Source organism: Canis lupus, chromosome 22 (genome assembly GCF_003254725.2).
Source record: "Canis lupus dingo isolate Sandy chromosome 22, ASM325472v2, whole genome shotgun sequence".
Classification (NCBI taxonomy): domain Eukaryota; kingdom Metazoa; phylum Chordata; class Mammalia; order Carnivora; family Canidae; genus Canis; species Canis lupus.
The window spans coordinates 5017876-5037807 of record NC_064264.1 but is presented as its reverse complement, the minus strand read 5'-3'; the positions used below and the strand labels follow the sequence as shown (position 1 = coordinate 5037807).

The following is a 19932-nucleotide window of genomic DNA, read 5'->3' as shown; positions in this document are numbered from 1 at the left end:
CTGGTAGCAGGGTTTTGTAGGTACCTTTCATCAGGGTGAAGAAGTTTCCTTCTACTCTCTGCTTTGAGTTTTTATAAAGAATGGGTGTGGATTTTATCATGTTTTTATGAGATGAGCACGAAGTTTTCTAGTTTCACCTCTTAGAGTGATGAATTACATCAACAGATTCTTTTTTAAGTTGACACCTGGTTTAATTTGTTTTCTCACCTTTGCTTTGTCATATTTCTTCCCACCTTGTAATGCTCGCTAGGGAATAAATAATAATTGCTTAGCAATTCTTGCAAAGCCAAGGCAATAGATTAGTGTGAATCAACATGGATTGACTTTATTTTTACATACCACCTAATCAGAAAGAAAAGATTTTCTTAATAACATTTCTCATATTGCAGTTCTCCATCCATTTGTGCAGATGAGGGAGATTTGGATAAATAGAGAATGGAAGCAGTGAGGTGAGGAATTGCAGATATATGTGGTATCTGTTAACAGCCATGGCATTCTCAAATTTCTACTCTACCTCTAAGGAACAATTTTATTTACATTAAAATTAAGCTATATTGGTGGCATTTACCAGAGGGAGCTCATTTTTTAACTTAAAGAAGTTTTTCTTTTATTTTTAGACAAATATTGTCTTTGAAATGTGGGCTAAATAAATATATTTTTTAATCACAAAGAAAATGTTTTGTTCTTTATTTAAAACTGATCTTAGGGGACGCCTGGGTGGCTCAGGGGTTGAGTGTCTGCCTTAGGCTCAGGTCATGATCCCAGGGTCCTGGGATCAAGTTCTGAATCAGGCTTCCTGCAGTGGAGCCTGCTTCTTGCTCTGCCTGTGTCTCTGCCTCTCTCTCTCTGTCTCTCATGAGTAAATAAATAAAATCTTAAAAAAAGTAAAACTAATCTTAGACTTTGAGGTGCCTGGCTGGCTCAGTTGGTTGTGTCTGACTTGATTTTTGAGAGCCAAGATTTTTGGCTCTCAGGGTTGTAGGATCGATCCCCTGTATTGGGTTCCACACTGGGCATGGAGCCTGCTTGAGATTCTCTTTCTCCCTCTCCCACTCATTCTCTCTCTCTAAAACAAAAACTATCTATCTATCTATCTATCTATCTATCTATATTACAATGCATTCAATAAATTAAATGTCAGCAATGTGATGACTAGATACAGCATTGTATCCTAGATTAGATCCTGAGGCAGAGAAAGGACATAAGTGGAAAAACTGATGAAAACCAAATAAAGCCTAGAGTTTAGGTAATAATAATAATAATAATAATAATAATAATAATAATGTTGATAATGTTGGATTTTCAGTTTTGACAAATATAACATGGTAATGGAAGGTGCTAATGGAAGGGGAAACTGAGTGAAGAGTATTCAGGAACTCTGTAATATCTTTGCAACTTTTCTGTACATCTAAAAATACTCCAAATAAAAATTGTATTTTAAAAAAAACATGTAACAAGAGCTCTGGAAATACAAAAGAGATTATGGCAACTTACGCTTGTCATTATTAACAAAGGCTTTATGGAAGAGATGATTGAGTAAGTTAGAGTATATAAAGGCCCCGTGGCAGGAGACAAAAAGGCGCTGTTGGGGATATAGCAAGCTGTTCATTGTTGCCAAGTGTAGGATAGGATCATAGCTAAACAAAAATGAATTTGAAACTTATTTTCGTCCTCCTCTAGAGAAGGTTTTGAGTGCACATTGAGAAATCTGGTCTTTGTCTTAGAGGCAATTAGGAGTTCAGAAAAGGACATCCCTTGTGATTTATAAGAATAACTTTGACAGCAGGGTGGAGGGTGGTTTTATTTTAGAAAGCCTGATTAAAAGATTTTAAATTCTGGAAATAAGCCCGTGGAGCCTTGATTTTCATAAGAGGGAAGGATTGGCTCACAGGAAAAATAGAATAGGAAATTTTATGTCAATCCCTGGTACAGTTTTAGTGAACACTATTCAGCCAGTGCTTAAGGAAATATGTTCAAAGGCAGGTACTGCAGGATCATTTGTAGTAACAATTACTGGAAACCACATGAATGCTTCTCAGTAACAGAATTGTTGAATGCTGGTAGTGTCTGCACATTCTGGGATGTTTTGTAGCCATTATAAAGAATGAATTAGATTTAGAACAGTTAACTTGCGGGAGATTTATATGACATTCTGAAAGAGAGAAGCAAGAAATGGAGAAACCAATAAAATATTATCCCATTTTTGTGAAGAAAAAAATGAGAAAAAGGAAAACTACGTGTGTTAAAATCAGGAGGAGAAAGTGGTGAATGAATAAGCAGTACATAGCTAACATCTATCTGGATGATGGGGAATGACAATTAAAAGACTGGGTAGGTGAGGGACATGGGAGGAGGAGATAAGATTGTTTTTTAAAGGGAAGGTCTCTATAGTTCTGGTAGGAGACCCGGTATTCAATGAGTATAAAATTAAACAAGGGTGTATATAAATGTATAGAGAAATGTATGAAAAAATGATCCCCAAAATGTTAATGATGTTTTCTCAGGGTGATGAAATCCAAATAAAGGTTTTTCTTCCCAATTTTATGCCTTTATTATTTATTAACCAAAAAGAACTCTTACTTAATCAGGGGGGAAAGCTATTAGAAAGTTATACTAACTATGAAAAAGCCACTGCCAAGCTTCTTATACCACTAGTGACCCTTTTGCTAGTACATTCCTTGTTGTTTTCAAATGTCCTCTGAGCCCATCAGGGGAGTACAGTGGGTTTTCTAGTCTTTTGTCAGTCTCTTTTCATTCTAGCATGTCCTGTTCTAGGACTTTTTTATCCTTTCTTTCACCATCTGCCATAATAGCTCTGACATTTCTAGTTCATTAAATGTAGGCCACTGTTTTCTACCAGCTTCCAAACACCATCCTAGCAGCATTTAGCACCACCTCCCAAGGATCTAATTGGAATGTCAAATTCTGTATGTTGGGCAAATGCACGGCTTTAGGGATATAGTCCTTTTCCTTTTTTTTTTTTAGCATACTCAGCACTTGTGCAGCCAGATTATGTCATGACTTAACCCTACCTACCAGTTAGGAGGCCAGGAGGAGAGGTGGGAGTAGATTCTGAGGGCTAACAGTAAGAGATGATGTTACAGAACTGAGCTCTCCAATAGCGATGGCCATGACGAAATCATTATACGATAGAAGCCAGGTGGCAGTGTTTAAGCATCTTTGACAAGTTGGGCTCAGTTGTTTTCATTAACAACAAGGTCAGAGTGGCAGCCAGAAGAACTCGACCCACAGAAAGCTATAGAGTTAGTTAAGAGAACATAGAGTTCCCAGGGCAAGATAAATGGCAGCCAACAAAAGTATTGCTCAATCTTTACAATCAAAATAAATCAAGGATGAATATGAGAGAAGTTAAGGACAGCTATGCCAATCCAGAGTCATAATCCATTGCCCTGTTTCCAGATGTTGACCAGTCCCTAGACCCAGAATCTCTTGCCTGAAGTGAGGAGGCAAGTCCCCACAAAGAAAGACCCTGCAACAGTACAGAAAGGGCATATGACCATGACTTCCTCTGTCCCTTCCTAAAGAAACCTATGAAACTGTACTCAGGAACTCTACACACTGGAGAAAGGAAACTGCTCATTTTGAGGTCATCTTGCAGGGTCCAAGTTGACATTGATGCTTAGCAGTCTGGAACCCTAAATCTAGGTCCAGCTCTTGGTGGAGGCACTGCCCTGGGTCCGTGGATCACCCATGATCATTTCCCTGTCCCCAAATGTAACACCGAGATGGAATACTCGGTAATTGATAGAACCCCCCACATCAGGTCCTTACCTGTAAAGTAAGAGCTATCGTAGTGGGAAAAGCCAAAGGGGAAACTGTGCCCCCTCATGCTCAGCAGGAGAAGGAAGAAAAAGCAAACACAAAGAAGCATTCTGGGAGAAATGGCAGATATTAGCATCACCCTTAAAGACCTAACAATGCAAGAATGGTGGTTGCCACAAATCCACTTTAAATTCATTAGTCTGGCTTTCACAAAAACCAGATGGGTCTTAGTGGTTGTGTGTAGGCAATCAGACACTACCAAATAGGAGCAAATTGTAGCCACAGTGCTCAGTGTGATCTCTTCGCTGGGCAGAGTCTTAATAGATATATGGTGTTCAGCTATTGAGCGAGCTATCTCCATGAGAAAAAGCATCACAAACAATTCACATCTACTTGGGACAGACACCGTATATAGTTAGGGTCTTCCTTGACTTGAATTAATTTTTCCACTAACTAGCCTGTCTGGATATCTCAGGCTACTATGTAAAGGACATCATGTGAATCTTAGATCAGATGAACAAGACGTGCCAGGCGTGTTGGAGGTCTTGGTAAGACAGATGTGCTCCCAAGGGTGTGTATGCGTGTTGGGGGGTAATACTGTAAAGATTCAGGGGACTGTCAAGCTAGGGATATTTTAAAGGTCTAGTGATCTGGGATAGGCTGGGAAATTCCCTCCAAAATAAAGGATTTTATTAAAATAAAAGATTTTATATCTCTCCTGATGAAGAAAGGCACATAATTCCTGGTAAGTATCCTGGGTTCTGGATATACCTCATTCAGATATATTGCTTCAACCCATTAATTGGTGACATGAAAGACTGTCATCTTTATGATGGAGAGGCCCAGAGCCGAAAGGTTCAGGATGTGGTACAAGAAGCCCCGTCTCTTGGGCCATATGGCCTGGCAGGCCATAAAAGAATAGAGGCATCTGTGGTGGGAAAAGATGCCAGGTAGAGATTTTGGTGTGTCCCAACAGGAGAGTCATAATGTAGAGACCTACAGCAAGACCATGATGTCTGCAAAGGAGAATTATGTATCATCCAAAAAACAGTTCCTAACATGCTATTGGGCCCTGGTAGAGATGGAATATCCGACCATGGGTAACAAGTGGTCATGGAGCCAGTCTCACCCATCATGACCGGGTTCTATCATACTATAGTAGGCAGTGAGGGCCCCCAGAATGTTCGTGTGAACCCTAGAACCTGTGAACCTGTTGCCTTACAGGAGAAAAGCAGCTTTGCAAATACAGTTAGGTCTTTTGAGATGGGATGATTATGTTGGATTATCTGGGTAAGCCCCAAAGATTTTGCAAAGATCCTCAAAAGTAGAGATGGGAGACAGAGAGGAAGGCATAGGGAGATTTGGTCTAAAAGGATTGTTCAGAGCAATTCAGTACAAAAAGGACTCAACTCGCCTTTTCTGGCTTTGAAGGTAAAGGGAGGGTTGTAAGCCAAGGAATGAAGGTGGCCTCTAGAAACGGGGAAAAAAAGCAAGGAAGTGGATTTTCCCCTCAAAGCCTCTAGAGAAGAACACAGTGGTGGCTGACACTTTGATTTCAGCCCAGTGAGGCCCATTTTTAATTTCTAAACTGCAGAAATGTAAGATAATAAGTTTATGCCATTTTAAGACCCTCATTTTTGCTAACCTGTTACAGTAGCAATAGGAAACTGATACCCTTGTCATGTCATGAGGTTGAACAGGCCAATCAGAAATCCATCATGAGACCAAAGTGATTCATCTGGGACCAGGCACAAGTAGTATTTAGGGACACAAGTGAGGTGCATGACCAGATGGCCCATACCCACATGTCATCATCCACTACCGTTACACCCATGCCTCTCTCCACTCATACTGACACGTGCCACATGTGGTAGTCCATTATGACCAACTAATGGAAGATCGAGTAGCCATGAGAACACACCTCTAAGATCTCCAACTGTAAGATGTGTAATTGGTGGAAGGCACCAGCTGCTCTGCTTGAATTCTGTCCCTATGTTAATGCTAAGGCCGTAGTTTTTACTGGCTGCTTCCAGCTAATAACTGAAAATGGTGGGGATGCCAAGGCAGGCTCATTACTGAAAGATGAGGGGCTCTTCTGATGGATGACATTAGCTTAAGAACCGTCTTATCAACTTTGCAAAACTTTTTTTAGAATTGCACTATAAACCTTCCGTGGTCTACCTGCCCTCCTTCCCTTTCTCCTGCACAGGGGTTAAACCTGCATCGCAGTTTGATGTCTCTGCTGAGAGCCTCTTCTTGTCCCCTCCTTATTTCTTCCTCTCAAGCATTTTCCTCCCTACATCTCTTGTATGTCTAATTTCATCTTGGTGTCTACTTTTTGGGGGACTAGGGAAGTGGGGGGACCTTAGTATCACATTGTAGCACATAACAGAGAGCACCCACCAAACAATAGGCACTAAATAACTATGTCAACAAAATAATTGGGCAGTGGAGGGACGCCTTGGTGGCTCAGCAGTTGAGCATCTGCCTTCGGCCCAGGGCGTGATCCTGGAGTCCCAGGATCGAGTCCCACATTAGGCCCCCTGCATGGGGCCTGCTTCTCCCTCTGCCTATGTCTCTGTCTCCCTCTCTCTCTGTGTCTGTCATGAATAAGTAAATAAAATTTTAAAAATTGGGCAGTGGATTTCAGCCAGCCTCTGTCACAGTCATACCAGTGTCGGCACAAAGGACACATGAATGGAACAGACATGACGGCAGGGGTAAAGTTACACATGGCCCAACAGGATGAGTTGCTACTCATCAAGATTGAAAGAGCAACCGTTGTTGCCAAACATCTAACTTGCCAGCAACAGAAACCAAAACCAAGCCCTTTAATCAGCACCATTCCTCAAAGAGACCAAACAACCACTTGGTGAGGAATGGTCTACTTTGGTCCCCATCCACTCTGGGTCTGTATTTGCCTCTTCCACCTGCAGGGCCTCAACCAGTGTTACCATACAAGGACTTACATAGTGTTTGCTCTGCAAGGGATCCCACCCAACACTGTAACTGATTAAGGGATCCATTTTACAGGCAGCCTAGGTGGCTCAGCGGTTTAGTGCTGCCTTTGGCCCGGGGCCTGATCCTGGAGACATGGGATCGAGTCCCACATCAGCTCCCCGCATGGAGCCTGCTTCTCCCTCTGCCTCTGTCTCTGCCCCCCGCCTCTCTGTGTGTCTCTCATGAGTAAATAAATAAAATCTTTAAAAAAAAAAAAAAGGGATCCACTTTACAACAAGGGAGGCGCAGAATGGGCACATTACCGTGGGATCCACTGGGCACATACCCACACACCACCCAGAAGCTACTAGCCTCATATAGCAATTAGAATGGATTAGCTGAGGTGCTGGCTTGGAAAGGGGCAACATCTTCCAGGATGTAGTTTTAAATCAATAATCATGATATGATGCGGTGTCTCCACGAGTTAGAATCCATGGTTCCAGGAACCAAGTGGAAGTGGCTTTATTTACCACCATGCCAGGTGAATCAGGGCAATTTTTACTTGCTATCTACAAATGTGGCTCTGTAAATTTAAAAGTTCTGGTCCCCAGAAGAGAAAAGCTCCCACAAGGGCCATGGCAAGAGTTTTGTTAAACTGGGAGTTGTTGCTGCTACCCAGTCATTTCATTCTCCTTGTCCCACAAGAGAGAAGTTATGTCAGATGAGGTAAATGACCTGGATAACCAGGAGGCTTTAAAGGGCTGCATTCGCACAGTTAAGCTGGCGGGAAGACTGTATTTGGTCCACAGGTGATAAGCTTAGGCATTCTGTAATACTCCCTTAACCCGTGTTGACGTGTATAGACTAGTCCAATAGTCATGGCCCAGAAGGGCATGGTCATGGGAGGCTCAGACCCTTAAAGGTGAGAGGCTGGATCATCTCACCAGGTAAGTCACCTAGACCACAGTAGTTGCTGGTGAAAGGAAAACGGAATGGATTGTAAAAAAGGAAAAAAGATGGGTATTGGTTATCGTCTCAAGACTAGGTCGGCTGTGGTGGACTGTACAGCGAATCCCACTAATGTTCCTCTCGTATGTTTCCTCCAGCAAAACTGGGCAAAATCCGAAATCCCAGAGGAGCTGCTCCCCAAGCTTATATTTGAAGTGGATTGATCTGAGTGGCACAAGGGCTGGACCATAGGAGATGCCACGTTGTGCTGCCGAGGTACCCATCCAGGAATAGATCATTTTCCCAGCGTCTGCCAGTGTTGGCAGCTGTTCCTTGAGTCCCTTTCCAGGACTTTTTCTTGACTGAAGAAGGCTATGCTGGCAAGGTCATGCCCCCTCCCAGGTACAGTCCACATCCAATGTCTAATAGATATGGGTTATAGAGGCATATGCCCTTGCCCCAGTTTGGGATAACTCTGCAAGAATGACTCTGCTTTAGGGATCCCAGGGCTTCGTGTGACTGCATCATTATCCAGTTCCTCCTCTGCTCAGGTCTCTTTCTTTAATTCCTGCACAAATATTGGTTCCAATACCACTTTCTAGTCAACTTCTTACACACAAATGTCTATCTTAGATGCTGCTGCCTGGCGAAACTAACCCACAATGGATACAAAGGTCTATCATGTGGGATAAAACATGCAAAGTGCTCTGTAAGTTTGTATTCTCTGTTACAAGAATGCAAAGTCAGAAGTTACTTGGGCTGAGGTCATCAGAGAATGGGGACACTCTGAGCTGGACTTCTGAGATGGGCAGGATCTGGAAAGTGAAGGGGAAGTGATGCCATTAGACTGAGATCGGTAGACGTTTGGCAAGCGAGTTGGAGATGAAATGGCCTAAGTGCCGATGCATAAGTGGGAAAGCAAAACCAGAGCTCAAGGAATAGCAAGGGATCTGGCTGGGCAGGAATATGGGGCTTCTGTTGGGAGGTACCAGGAAATAAAACCAAGATGAATGGGCAGGATGGGACCTGACCACCAAGGGTCTTAAAAGCTGGGGTCAGGATTGTGGCCCTTGTCTATATTTCAAGCCAAAGAGCGAAGAACTCAAAGCTCTATTTTGATATGAAGTCGGGACTGCTATGAGTGAATCCTAGTTTGAGAGTGAATTTCCTAACAACTTAAGCTAACAATGAAATGGGACGCCTTTTACAAAGCAGTGAGGTCTCCATTGCTAAACAGGCTAAATTTCAGTCCTATGTAAAGGAAGTGTCGTGTTGATTAGAAGGTAAGGACCTTCCTCTAAAGTACTTGACCAAAGTTAATGAACAGAAAGGAGAAAAAAAGAAAAAGCACAGGTTAAAAAAAAAAAGTATTATCCCAATGGCTATATCCCTCTTTCTTAAGGAGAAAAAATTTAAAGAAATGCAGGAAACATAAATTGGGAAATACGAGGACTAAAATGATGAGGGTAAACATGTTCCAGAAAATATTAATGTGTGCAAGTTCCAACTGCAGCGAGCAGGACTCCCTGTCTCCACCTGCTTGGCCCAAGTGCCAACACAATAGAATGGGGAAATGGGATGAGGGTCAGGGAGGTCACCGTATGCAGAACTCCCAGTTTCTGAGGATCAGTTTCCTGACCACGTCCTCTTACTTCATGAGAAAGATTCTATGAAAAGTGGTCAGAGTGGAGAAAGGGAGAAGATTTGTGACAACACTTCTTTGGAGCAAGTTGTTGCAGTTCTATCAGTGTCCCTTCTCCCAAAGGGGATGAAGTTTGGGGGTGTTACTTCCCTCATCCCCACCTCGCAGGGAGGACTTCCAAGGGGTAATGGGAGAGTCTGAACATACTTCCTCAAATTTAGAGTCACAAGAACTGGTGCCTGGCTTGTTCCCAAGAAGGCCAAGCATGCATGTGGCTGGCCTCCAGTTGGCTGGACAGTAATTAAAACCCAAAGAAGAAATACTTCAGGTGGGTAGTTGTAACTCAGATGCTGTCAGATAGCTCCGCCTGCAGGGGACGAACACGTGGGAGTGAATGCAAGATTCCTCAGGGTGGGACATGGAGTCACAAGAGATGCATCTAGCCCTGGTCTGGAGAGTTCCTCAGCAGTGGAATCTGAACAGTTCCTAAGAAGCTAAACCCCGAGGGACGCCTGGGGGACTCAGCGGTGGAGCATCTGCCTCCGGCCCAGGTTGTTACGCCGGGGTCCTGGGATCGAGTCCCGCATAGGGCTCCCTGCATGGAGCCTGCTTCTCCCTCTGCCTGTGTCTCTGCCTCTCTCTCTCTCCCTCTCTCTCTGTGTGTGTGTGTGTCTCTCAGGAATAAATAAATAAAATTAAAAAAAAAAAAAAAGTATCCAAGGCTGCACAACTAATAAGCCGCAGCTGTGGGGCCAGATCCGGAGATTTTGAGCCTCGACACGGTTCCCTCCAAGAACAGGATTGTGTTCATCAGGCTCCAGCCCTGAGCGACAGTTTCCAGGGGAAGGTTCACACTCGCCATTGGTTCTGGAAGGTTATTTTTGAGTTTGAAAAGCGGGTGCGACGCCTCTGAGCGATGGAACTGAGCTCAAGGCTGCAATTTTGTTTTACGTGTTACAGCGTCTTAAGGCCCCTGGTGCCCTGTTGTTTAAGATGAAAATGTTATATGAGGGCGACCTCAGTGCAAGGGAATAAACTGGGCTCCAGGTGGCGGGTACCCGTGAAGCCCACAGAGGGGCCAAGGCCTGCGGCCTAGTCATAGTTCAGAAGGCCTCGCTCCGCAGGCCTGCTCCACCCTCCCACCTCCCTTCCTTTTCTCCCTTGTGCTTCCCCTACTGCCCTGTTTCCAATAAACAGCCCCCCTGACGGGTCATCAGAGCACAACACAGTGCATGCCTCTCTCTGGTTGCGAGGTTCCTGCCAGGATTTCATTTTTGCCCTTGACACTGTATGGTCTTTAACAGCAAGTGACAACTTGCAAGAGACCTGTTTTGGGTTCCGTGTGTTTGTTTGCTGCCTTTCTCCCTGGCATCTGGTGATCACGCGTTTAACCCCTTTTTTGGGGGGGTCCTTGTTTTCGTTCGGGGGCATTTGCCTGATGAGACTTGTCAAAATGCACCTACAAATCAGCTGCTAAGGCATTGCCTGAATACCAAGTGCTGTTAGGAAAAGCGTCAGGCCAAGAAAGTGGTAACAGAGAACAGCATTAGGGAAAAGCCAGAGCGACAGCCTCTTTTTTTATTTTATTTTATTTTATTTTGTTTTGTTTTGTTTTGTTTTGTTTTTTGTTTTGTTTTGTTTCGTTTCGTTTCGTTTCGTTTCATTTCATTTCATTTTTATTTTTTTTCAGCCTCTTTTCTAGAAGGGGTTACGGGCTCGCCCCCAGAAATAATTCATCAAAGTCTCTCGCCTGAATGAAATTGGATTTCTCTTTAAGCTTCAGTAATAGGCTGTTTCTGGAAAAGCAGAGCTCAGAAACAGCTGGCTAAAAAAAAAAAATTTTTTTACTCACAGAAAGAGTTCAGATTTTTTTTCTAGTGGAGGGGGTGGTGGAGTCAGGTACGTGTCCGCACGCAAAGCTGCAGCTATCAGCTAGGCCTTTCCCAGTACACATTGACAGTATTTTCAATACCCCGTGACTGGTTAAAATGTAGGCATGTTTTTATTCTTCTCTTCAAGCAGAGTTATCGATCGGACTCCAAAGTACATGCTGAAGCAAGAAATAGTAAGAAAAGCTGTGCATGAAGGAATATTCTCACATATTTCTTTGCTTTGTCTGTGTCTGTGTGTGTTTGTGTGTAAATCCTTTATTGGCATAATATCCGCTAAACTGTCATGTGCTTTCTCATTTTGAAGTGACCTGGTGAAGCTTGTGACAGTCTTGTGAAGTCTGGTGGAGCTTGTGACACTACCAAGATAGTGACTGTCTTATCTAGGAGTCCAGTTCATGCCAGGCTCCAGATGGTGGCCGGCCGGGCCTTGCGGCCTCTGCCAAGGGGCTGGCACCACACCACCAAAGACCCAGCACGGTGAAGATCTGGACCCTGGACTTCCAGCCGGCCTCTCCCCAAGGCTGCACTCGGGACCACCTGTCTTCTTTGCAAACTCACTGTGACTCAATCTGACCTCCATCAAGTGAGCTCTCTTCCTAATTCCTAGATCCTACAACCAATGCTATGCAGTGAAACAGGTGGGAGTGAGGTGAACACGGGTTTGAATCCAAACTCTACACTTACTGTTTGGTTTGGGGCAAATGATTTATCCTTCCTAGGGCTCAGTTTTCTTCTCTGTTGGGTATCGCCATAAAGATTCCCAGGGTGTAGGATTGTAGGCATTTAATGAGATGATGTTTCTAAGTGCTGAGCCCAGTGCGTGAGGCGACACAGGTGCTAGATAACCATGTGTCCCCTCCTTTTCCCCTCTCCTGGATGATACCGCCGTACAGTACCCAGCTGGACATGTTGAGATCAGTTTTCCTCCTGCCCTCTCCCCTACTTTTAAGTAAAGCCAATTGCCAAGTTATGAAATATTAGAAATGGCAAGGACCTTAGAAATTATAGTCATCTGGCTTATTGATAACACGTAGTGACATCAGTCACCAGTTATTCTAGCAATTTGACTCACATGTTGTTTTGATTAGCAATCGTTACTTGGTGATGGAATTTGTTGTGTGACACCTGACAATCATATTGAACAAAAAATAATCAGTGATAATGTACAAACACAGCATCAGGCTCTCAAGTCAAGCTCTGTTTCCTTAAATGCTGTCCTGTGCCTCTTTCTGACTCAGAAAAGTATTTTGTTTTTCCTATAGATTTTCGTTACTTATTTGAGAGAGACACAGAGACAGAGAGATAGTGAGAGAGAGCACAAGCAGGGGAGGGGAGAAGCAGACTCCCCGCTGAGCAGGGAGCTCCACACGGGGCTCCATCCCAGGACCTCAAGATCATGACCTGAGCTGAAGGCAGACACTTAACCAACTGAGCTGCCCAGGACCCCCCCGCCGTTCCCCAGAAGAAAGTATTTTGGAAAGAATTTTCCTTCCCTGGTATATGTCCTTCCTCTCTTTACTACTCACTAAATGTGGAGAGGCATTTGTCTTGGAGATGATTAGAGAAGAATCATAGAAGCAAAACAAAGGGAAAAAATAAGATAATTTCAAAGGAAACAAAATTAGTTTTAAACGTTTTCAAGTTCACTAGGTAATAAATCACAATATGACACACAGCGTGAACTACTTGCCATATAGTCTATGTGTTAGAATGGGAGTTCATTTGTACTCTTCTAAGTGGTTGAGATGGAAAACCTCCAGGGAATCACTCAACTAAGCTAAATAAGAACTAGATACATTCACATAGGTGTTCTTTATAACACAACTATTCTTCCTTTCATATTCCACGTAAATACTCACGCACAACCCAAACCTATTTCATACCTTTACCTTCTCCTCCCTGTATTCCATGTACAAGATGAAAATATTCATAGTTACCCATAGTCAGGTTATTCATAGTTAACACAAATTATCCAGTTAATATATTTTGTGTGTGAAGACAAAAAAAAATGTAAATCATGTGATGTGTTAGAGTGTAAATAGTCACCTTTATAAAAGCTTCTATTTCTGTAATCTCCCTAGCCCCTGAATATATGTATCATCCAGCTTTCTCTCAGTAATAAAACTAGAGCCAGAAAAGGAAAAACAAAAAAAAAAAAAAAAAGAGATCTAGTGAGATCTAGTGAGATCCTTATTACACTGAAATGTACTTTTCATCAGGGCAACATAGAAAATCTCTGAAAGAGCTGACCTTCAAACTTTTAACATTTTGCTCCCAGGTTAGTGCACTGACTGGATTCCATGTGGGGCAAACAAGCAAACCCCCACCACCTAAGATTCTATTGAGTTACCTCTGAAAAGCGAAGACATGCCGCTCACACAAGAGGAAGATGGCTACAAGGACTCCAATGCTATAAAGCTTCATCCCAACAGCAATTTGCTGAAAAACAAAATTCTCTGGAGGGAAGAGCCGGGCTGGCTGGTTACATAAGAGCCTTCTTTACACACTGGTTAAAATATAATGGCATGTTCCCTCTCATTTCTGTGATCAATTGACTTAGCTACTATTTCCACTCTCAAAAAAGAAAGTATGATGAGAGTTGTTCTTACTTTTGACCATCTAGAAGATAGTTAACACCTCAAGAAAGATGAGGCTGAGAATAAAAGTATAGTAATGTTGCAGAGATGTGTCTGGTTTGTTGAAGAAAAATAGCTCTAGAGTATGGACTAATGGCTCCTAATCCATGCTGAAGGGAGGTCTCCACTGGAGAACTGATGAGGGCTTCCCTTGTCTCTGTCTTTTTCAACATTTTCAACTTAGGTGAAGAAGTAGAAGGCGAGTTTCTCAACTTTGTGGCTCTTACAAGACTGAGAAGGAAGCTTATATGGAGGATTACAGAGTCTCCATTTAAAGAGATTTTTTCCCTGTTCATATGCAGTGATGGGCCCACCTATAAGAGAGTAGGAATATTACGTCCTAGAGACTTCTCAGAGCAATAAAAAAAAAATCAGGTTGCTTTGAATCATATTTACTTAGGAAAGCTCACCGTAAGAGCCATTATCTAAATCAGAGCTCATCATGAGTCCTTCTGAAGGCAGCCTCTTAAGACATTTTGTCTGGTATAAGGTCACAGCTTACCTCTGCAAGTGGAGGAAACCCAGGTGTCATACCTGAATTCCCACTGGTCAGTGCATTTGAATGTTTCTGAAGTCAGGGCAGGCAAATCTGCAAAATAAATCAACCTTCCCGCGACGGGACTTCTGAGAAGGAAAGGATTGGCATTTCAAACTTCTCTCTCTGAGATTCAGAGCTATTAAAACATATTTGATGGATTAAGGTAACTCCACTGAAAGAATATACATGTGTATCTGATCATTTTTAGACAAAGATACACCGGAAGAATAAGCCAGATATCCATTAGATTGTGGTTAATTACAGCAGGTGGATAGAAAACTGAGTGGAAAAGACGCAGGAATAAGAAGGTAGATGAGATGGAGGAGGGACCTTTCTTTGAGTAAACAGTTTTGAGTACTTCAGAATCTGAAAATACTACAGAATTTGAGAACCGTGTTAATTTTTCACTTACTCAAAACAAGTCAATAAAATGAATACAAGCAAAAACCCATGAACTGAAGGGTGTTTTTAGTGAGGGACATAACTACGCTGAAAGGGAGAGGCAAAACGAACCCAACAACTTTTGCCTTGTTTTTCTCAAAACGCAAAAAGTAACTTTAAGATAGCGGTCAATAGTTAAAGTTTACTGACAAATTTTATCAATTTTTGTGCTCCCTGTTTAGTTGTATCCTGTGGCGCCTCCCTGGGTTTGCATTTCTTCCTGCTGAAGCAATCTTTGAGAAGTTGCTTTAGTGAAGATCTATTCGTGGTAGGTTGTATTGTGCTCTGCATGTCTGACAAGAATGTCATTCTACTCTCGCTTTCAAAGACTAGTTTCACCAAATGTCATGTCCAAGTGGGACAGCTCTTCAATGGTCTTTTGATACCCATGGTGGGAAAGTAAGAATCTGGGTGGAGTTTTGTTGCTCTGCAGCAGACCAACTGTCCTCTCTACCTGATGACTTTTAAGGGATTTAAGGATTGTCTTTATCTTTAATAGTCTTCAGATCCATTACTCTTGTCTAGATGTGAATTTATTTTTTAATATCTAGATTGGTACATGCAATTTAATTTTGATCTGAGGATTTGGATATTTTTTCAACCTGGGAAAACCATTTTATTAGTTCTTTGGCTATTATATCTCTGCTCGTCCTTTTTTAGGGGCTTCCTTGATCTACCCTCTATCTTCTGTCTTTTTATATTTTTAAAAATCACAGTCTGTGTCTCTGGATGCTGAATCCTGGGTGACTTTCTCAGTAAACTCACCTTCAAATTCACAAATTCATTCTTTGTATCTAGTTTAGACTACATAGTTGACTGAGTTGTGTGTGTGTGTGTGTGTGTGTGTGTGTTAATTTCAATAACCTCAAAAATCTTTTTCAACTTTTACAATAGTTTTTTTCACATTTATCCATTTTATTTTTAAAAAATATTTTATTTGTTTGAGAAAGAGCAAGTGAGTGGGAGCATGAGCAGGGGGAGGGACAGAAGGAGAGGGTGAAGCAGACTCCCCACTGAGTGTGGAGACTGTTCTGGGACTCAACCCCAGGATCCTGAGATCATGACCTGAGCTAAAGTAAACCATTTAATTGACTGAGCCACGCAGGCACCTCCATTCTGCTTTTATATCAGCATTTTAAAATATCATTTTAAAGCATTTTGTTGTTTAATTTTTAACAGATATGATTACTTCAGAGCTCTTGCTGAGAATCCTTAGAATACTTATTTTAATGTCTGTGTTACACTTGCTGTAAAGGATTAATTGCGCTTGAGATGAATTCATGCTCTGAGTATTGATTTTGTTGACTGCCTCTCTGTGATTTGAAACCTTAGTTTGCAGGCTCATTTTGAAGTCTTTTGTTTTGTTTTCCTGTCTTTCTCCTCCTCTGATCCCTTCGCTCCATTCTGCACAAGCCTTTAAGCAGCCCCTGGGATTCTAATCCAGAACACTGTCTTAAACTGGTTTTTGGAGTTTCTACATCATGATAGTACCATGGCTTTCAAAGATCCAGTCACTGGTCAGGATAACTTAGTTGCTGGCTTAGTTACTCCTGGTTTAGTTACTCGTCTGTCTCCTACAGACCAGCAGATAGCTATAAACCAGTCCTTGGCAGCAGTGGGCACTATTTTCTTTTTAAATTGAGGTACATACATTGAAATGCACAGATTTTTAAGTGTATAAGTAGGTTAGTCTTGAAAAATACATTTACTTGAGTAACTCAGACTCCTATCAAGGTATAGAAAGTTTCCATCATTCCAGAAAGTTCTTTTATATCTCTCCCAACCAATTTCCTCTCTATTCTAGTGATTTCTGTTCTAATTTATCACCGTAGATTAATTTTGTTTGTTTTAGAACTTCATGGAATCACATATTGTCCTAGTCAGTTCAGAGTGTTGCAGCCAAAATACCATAGACTGAATGGTTTAATCAACAAACACATGTCTCACTATTCTGCAAAGTGGGATGTTCAAGATCAGGACACAGATTCGGTGTCTGGTGAGAACCCACTCCCTGGTTCCTAGATGGCTGCCTTCTTGCCGTGTCTTCACGTGGCAGAAAGAAAGTGAGAGCTTGATGGGGTCTATTTTATAAGGGCAATAATGCCATTCATGAGAAATCTACCATTATGATCTAATCACCTCCCAAAGGCTCCATCCAAATACCATTATACCGGGGATTAGGTGTCAACATATGAGTGAGGGATGGGAAGGACACAAATATTCAGTCTAGGGCTTACAGCACGTACTCCTTTGTGTCAGGCTTCCTTTCCTTACCATGATTGATTGAGTGATTGATTTTAAAGATTTTACTTGCTTATGTATTAGAGCAAGAGTAGGGAGAGGTAAGGGAGGGCGAGGGGAAGGGGGTAGAGGGAGAGGGAGAAGTAGGCTCCCCACGGAGCAGGGAGCCTACACCAACATCAGGACCCTGAAATCACGACCTGAATCGAAGGCAGACACAGAACCGACTGAGCTACTCAGGTGCCCCTTGCTCAGCATGTTTTAAAAACTCTTTTCAAACTCTTGTGTGCCAGCAATTCATTCCTTTTTATTGTTAAGTAATACAATGGTATTCGTTTATCCATTTTCCTATTAATGGGTATCTGGGATATTTTCAGTTTGGGGCCTTTATAAATAGAGCTGTTATGAGTATACCTGTGCAAGGCTTTTTTGGTGGACAGATGTTTTCATTTCTCTTGAGTAAATATCTAGAAATTAAATTGCTAGGGAATAGGAATGTTTAGTTTTGTAAGAAACTGCTGTGCCTTTTTCTAAGGTGATTGTATCATTTTATTTTCCCACTGACACTATATTAGGGTTCCAAGTTGGTCCGCATGGTTATTGTTACTTGAGGTTGTTGTTACTTGATGCAGTGTTTTTTATTTTAGCCATTCTAGTAAGTGTGTGATGGTAAGTAATTTTGGTATTAATTTACATTTCTATTATAACTAATAATGTTGAGAACTTTTTCTGTGTTTCTTGGCTATGTGCGTGTACATGTATGTGCACATGTTCAAATTGTTTGCCTGATTTTTAAACAGACCGTTGTCTTACTACTGATTTGTAGGACATACTTCTATTCTGGACATTAGTACTTTGTCAGATAGACGTATTATAAATATATCTTCCTCTGGGAAGTATCTGTTAGAGTCTTTTGACCATATTGGAAAATTCAGTTGTTTCTCTTTTTGTCATAACTTTTTATCATGACTTGTGTGAATTCTTTATATACTCTGGATATAGCTCCTTGGTTAGATCCATGTTTTATGAATATTTTTTGCCACTTGGTGGCTCAACCACTTTTTATTGATGTCTTTTGAAAAGCAGATATTTTTAATTTTGGTGAGCCCACTTTATCAGTTTTTCTTTGATAGTTGGTACATCTGCATTTTGTTTAAGAAATTTTGACTAATTCAAGGTCATGAAACTATTCTTGAAACTTTATAGTTTTGGTCTTTGCTTTTAGGCTTACGGTCCATCTGAAATTAACTTTTGTGTGTGGTATGAGGCAGGGATTGAGGTTCAAACAACTGGCAATTGACATCTTGTTCTAACACCATTTTCTAAAGACTTTCTTCTCCTTGTGGAATCACTTTGTCAATTTTTTTTTTCAGAAAGTCAATTGATTGTGGAAGTATGAACCTAAACCATTAAGTTTGCAGTGATTTTTTTTTTTAACAGCAGTAATAACCAGAAAAGTTCTGTGTCATATTTCTTAACTGTTTTCTCTTGTGCTTTGGCTTGGACATTTTGTATTGATCTGGCTTCAAGTTCACTTATTCATTTCCCCACTATTATAGTTTGTTAATACGTCTATTGAAAGAATTCTTCATTTCCCTATCATGTTTTTCATGTCTAACATTTGTATTCAGATTTTTTTTTAAATTTTCTTTTCACTGCTGCTCATGCATGTTACGTTGTTCATGGGTAGTTTCTTCATCTGGTTCTTTTAACCATTTTCTCTCTTAAAGTTAGGTCACCTGTTCTTGCTTTTTCACTTGCTTTTAGTTTTTTATTGAATGTCAGATATTATGTGTAAAATGAAGGTATAGACTAAAATAAGTAGTATTTATGCCCAGAATAGGTCATATATCTTCTTCAGGCCACTAGTGTGAAGGATTGAGTCAATCAAGACCGCAGTTGAGCTGGGTTTGGAATTTGCTATCATTTTCATTAGATTTTATTTACCACAGTCTCAGATTACTTAAAAACAGATGCAAATCCTTCTCTTTAGCAGAGGCGGGGGTCTGATTGCCTCAGAATTTGCCCTCAATTCTCCTGCTCTGCCCTCAGCCTTCAGCAACATGAAAGAGAGCTCTCAAATCTCATTGTCTCTCTCCCAGTAGCAGGTAGTCATTCTGAACTTTTTATAATGTTTACACCTAAAGTAAAATGATTAATAAAAATGATTAATATCCAGGCATGTCTCTACAGGGACCCAGGAATCTAGACCTGTGAAGTTATTACAAAAGATTGGCTATTGGGGATATGGGGCTTCTAAGCCAGTGTGATTCTTACACCTGTCAGATGTAAGTCTCATTCCTTCACACCTGAACTGTCATTTGAGGAGCCTGGGAAGCTGTGTAGAGTGTTTGGTTGACTGCTCCGAGAACTATTCAAATGCAACAGAACTTGTGACATTGCATTGCCTCAGCCTTTGGTTTCTATCTTATATATCTCTGAATGAATGGTGCTGAATGAAGCTGGTGAAGGTTTTGTGAGTCTGAATGTTTTGTGGAACCTAAGAAGACTTCCTGGTGAATATTGCAAGATGGCACACTCAATTTGGTTAATTTGTGGGGAATTTAATAAAAGTATTGTTTATACTGAGGTGGGCAGGGTATAGGAAGATTATAAAAGATCATTGGCTAGTGATCCCAAGACTAGTAACAGTAAGGCACTGAAAGGATGAGAACCTGGAAATAAACAGAGCCACACACAGAGGGCTGACTGACGGGAACTGTGACTTCTCATTGAGAGACTCCATTGGTTTTTCCTGACCTTGCATGGAAAGAGATAGAAGAAAAATAATCCTGACCTCACTTTTTCCCTTTCCTTTTTTTCCTGTGGGGGCATCTTGTGGCTGAACCCAAAGAACTTGGGTCAGGTAAA

General features: G+C 41.5%; 1 protein-coding gene and 1 long non-coding RNA gene across 2 annotated transcripts in view; one reads left to right on the top strand and one right to left on the bottom strand.

Moving 5' to 3' along the window:
* The window catches only part of CPB2 (carboxypeptidase B2), a 51419-nt gene extending 37705 nt beyond the window's left edge, over window positions 1–13714 (bottom strand). The window contains exon 1 of the mRNA XM_025478279.3: window positions 13556–13714. Within this exon, the coding sequence (XP_025334064.1) occupies window positions 13556–13629 (74 nt within the window). The 5' untranslated portion in view covers window positions 13630–13714. The remainder of the gene's footprint in view (window positions 1–13555) is intronic.
* Window positions 11245–13888, top strand: LOC112678878 (uncharacterized). The gene is made up of 3 exons (XR_003147957.3): window positions 11245–11378; window positions 11510–11788; window positions 13484–13888. It is a non-coding gene; the product is annotated as an uncharacterized LOC112678878 (long non-coding RNA).
* The last annotated feature ends 6044 nt before the right edge of the window (window positions 13889–19932 follow it).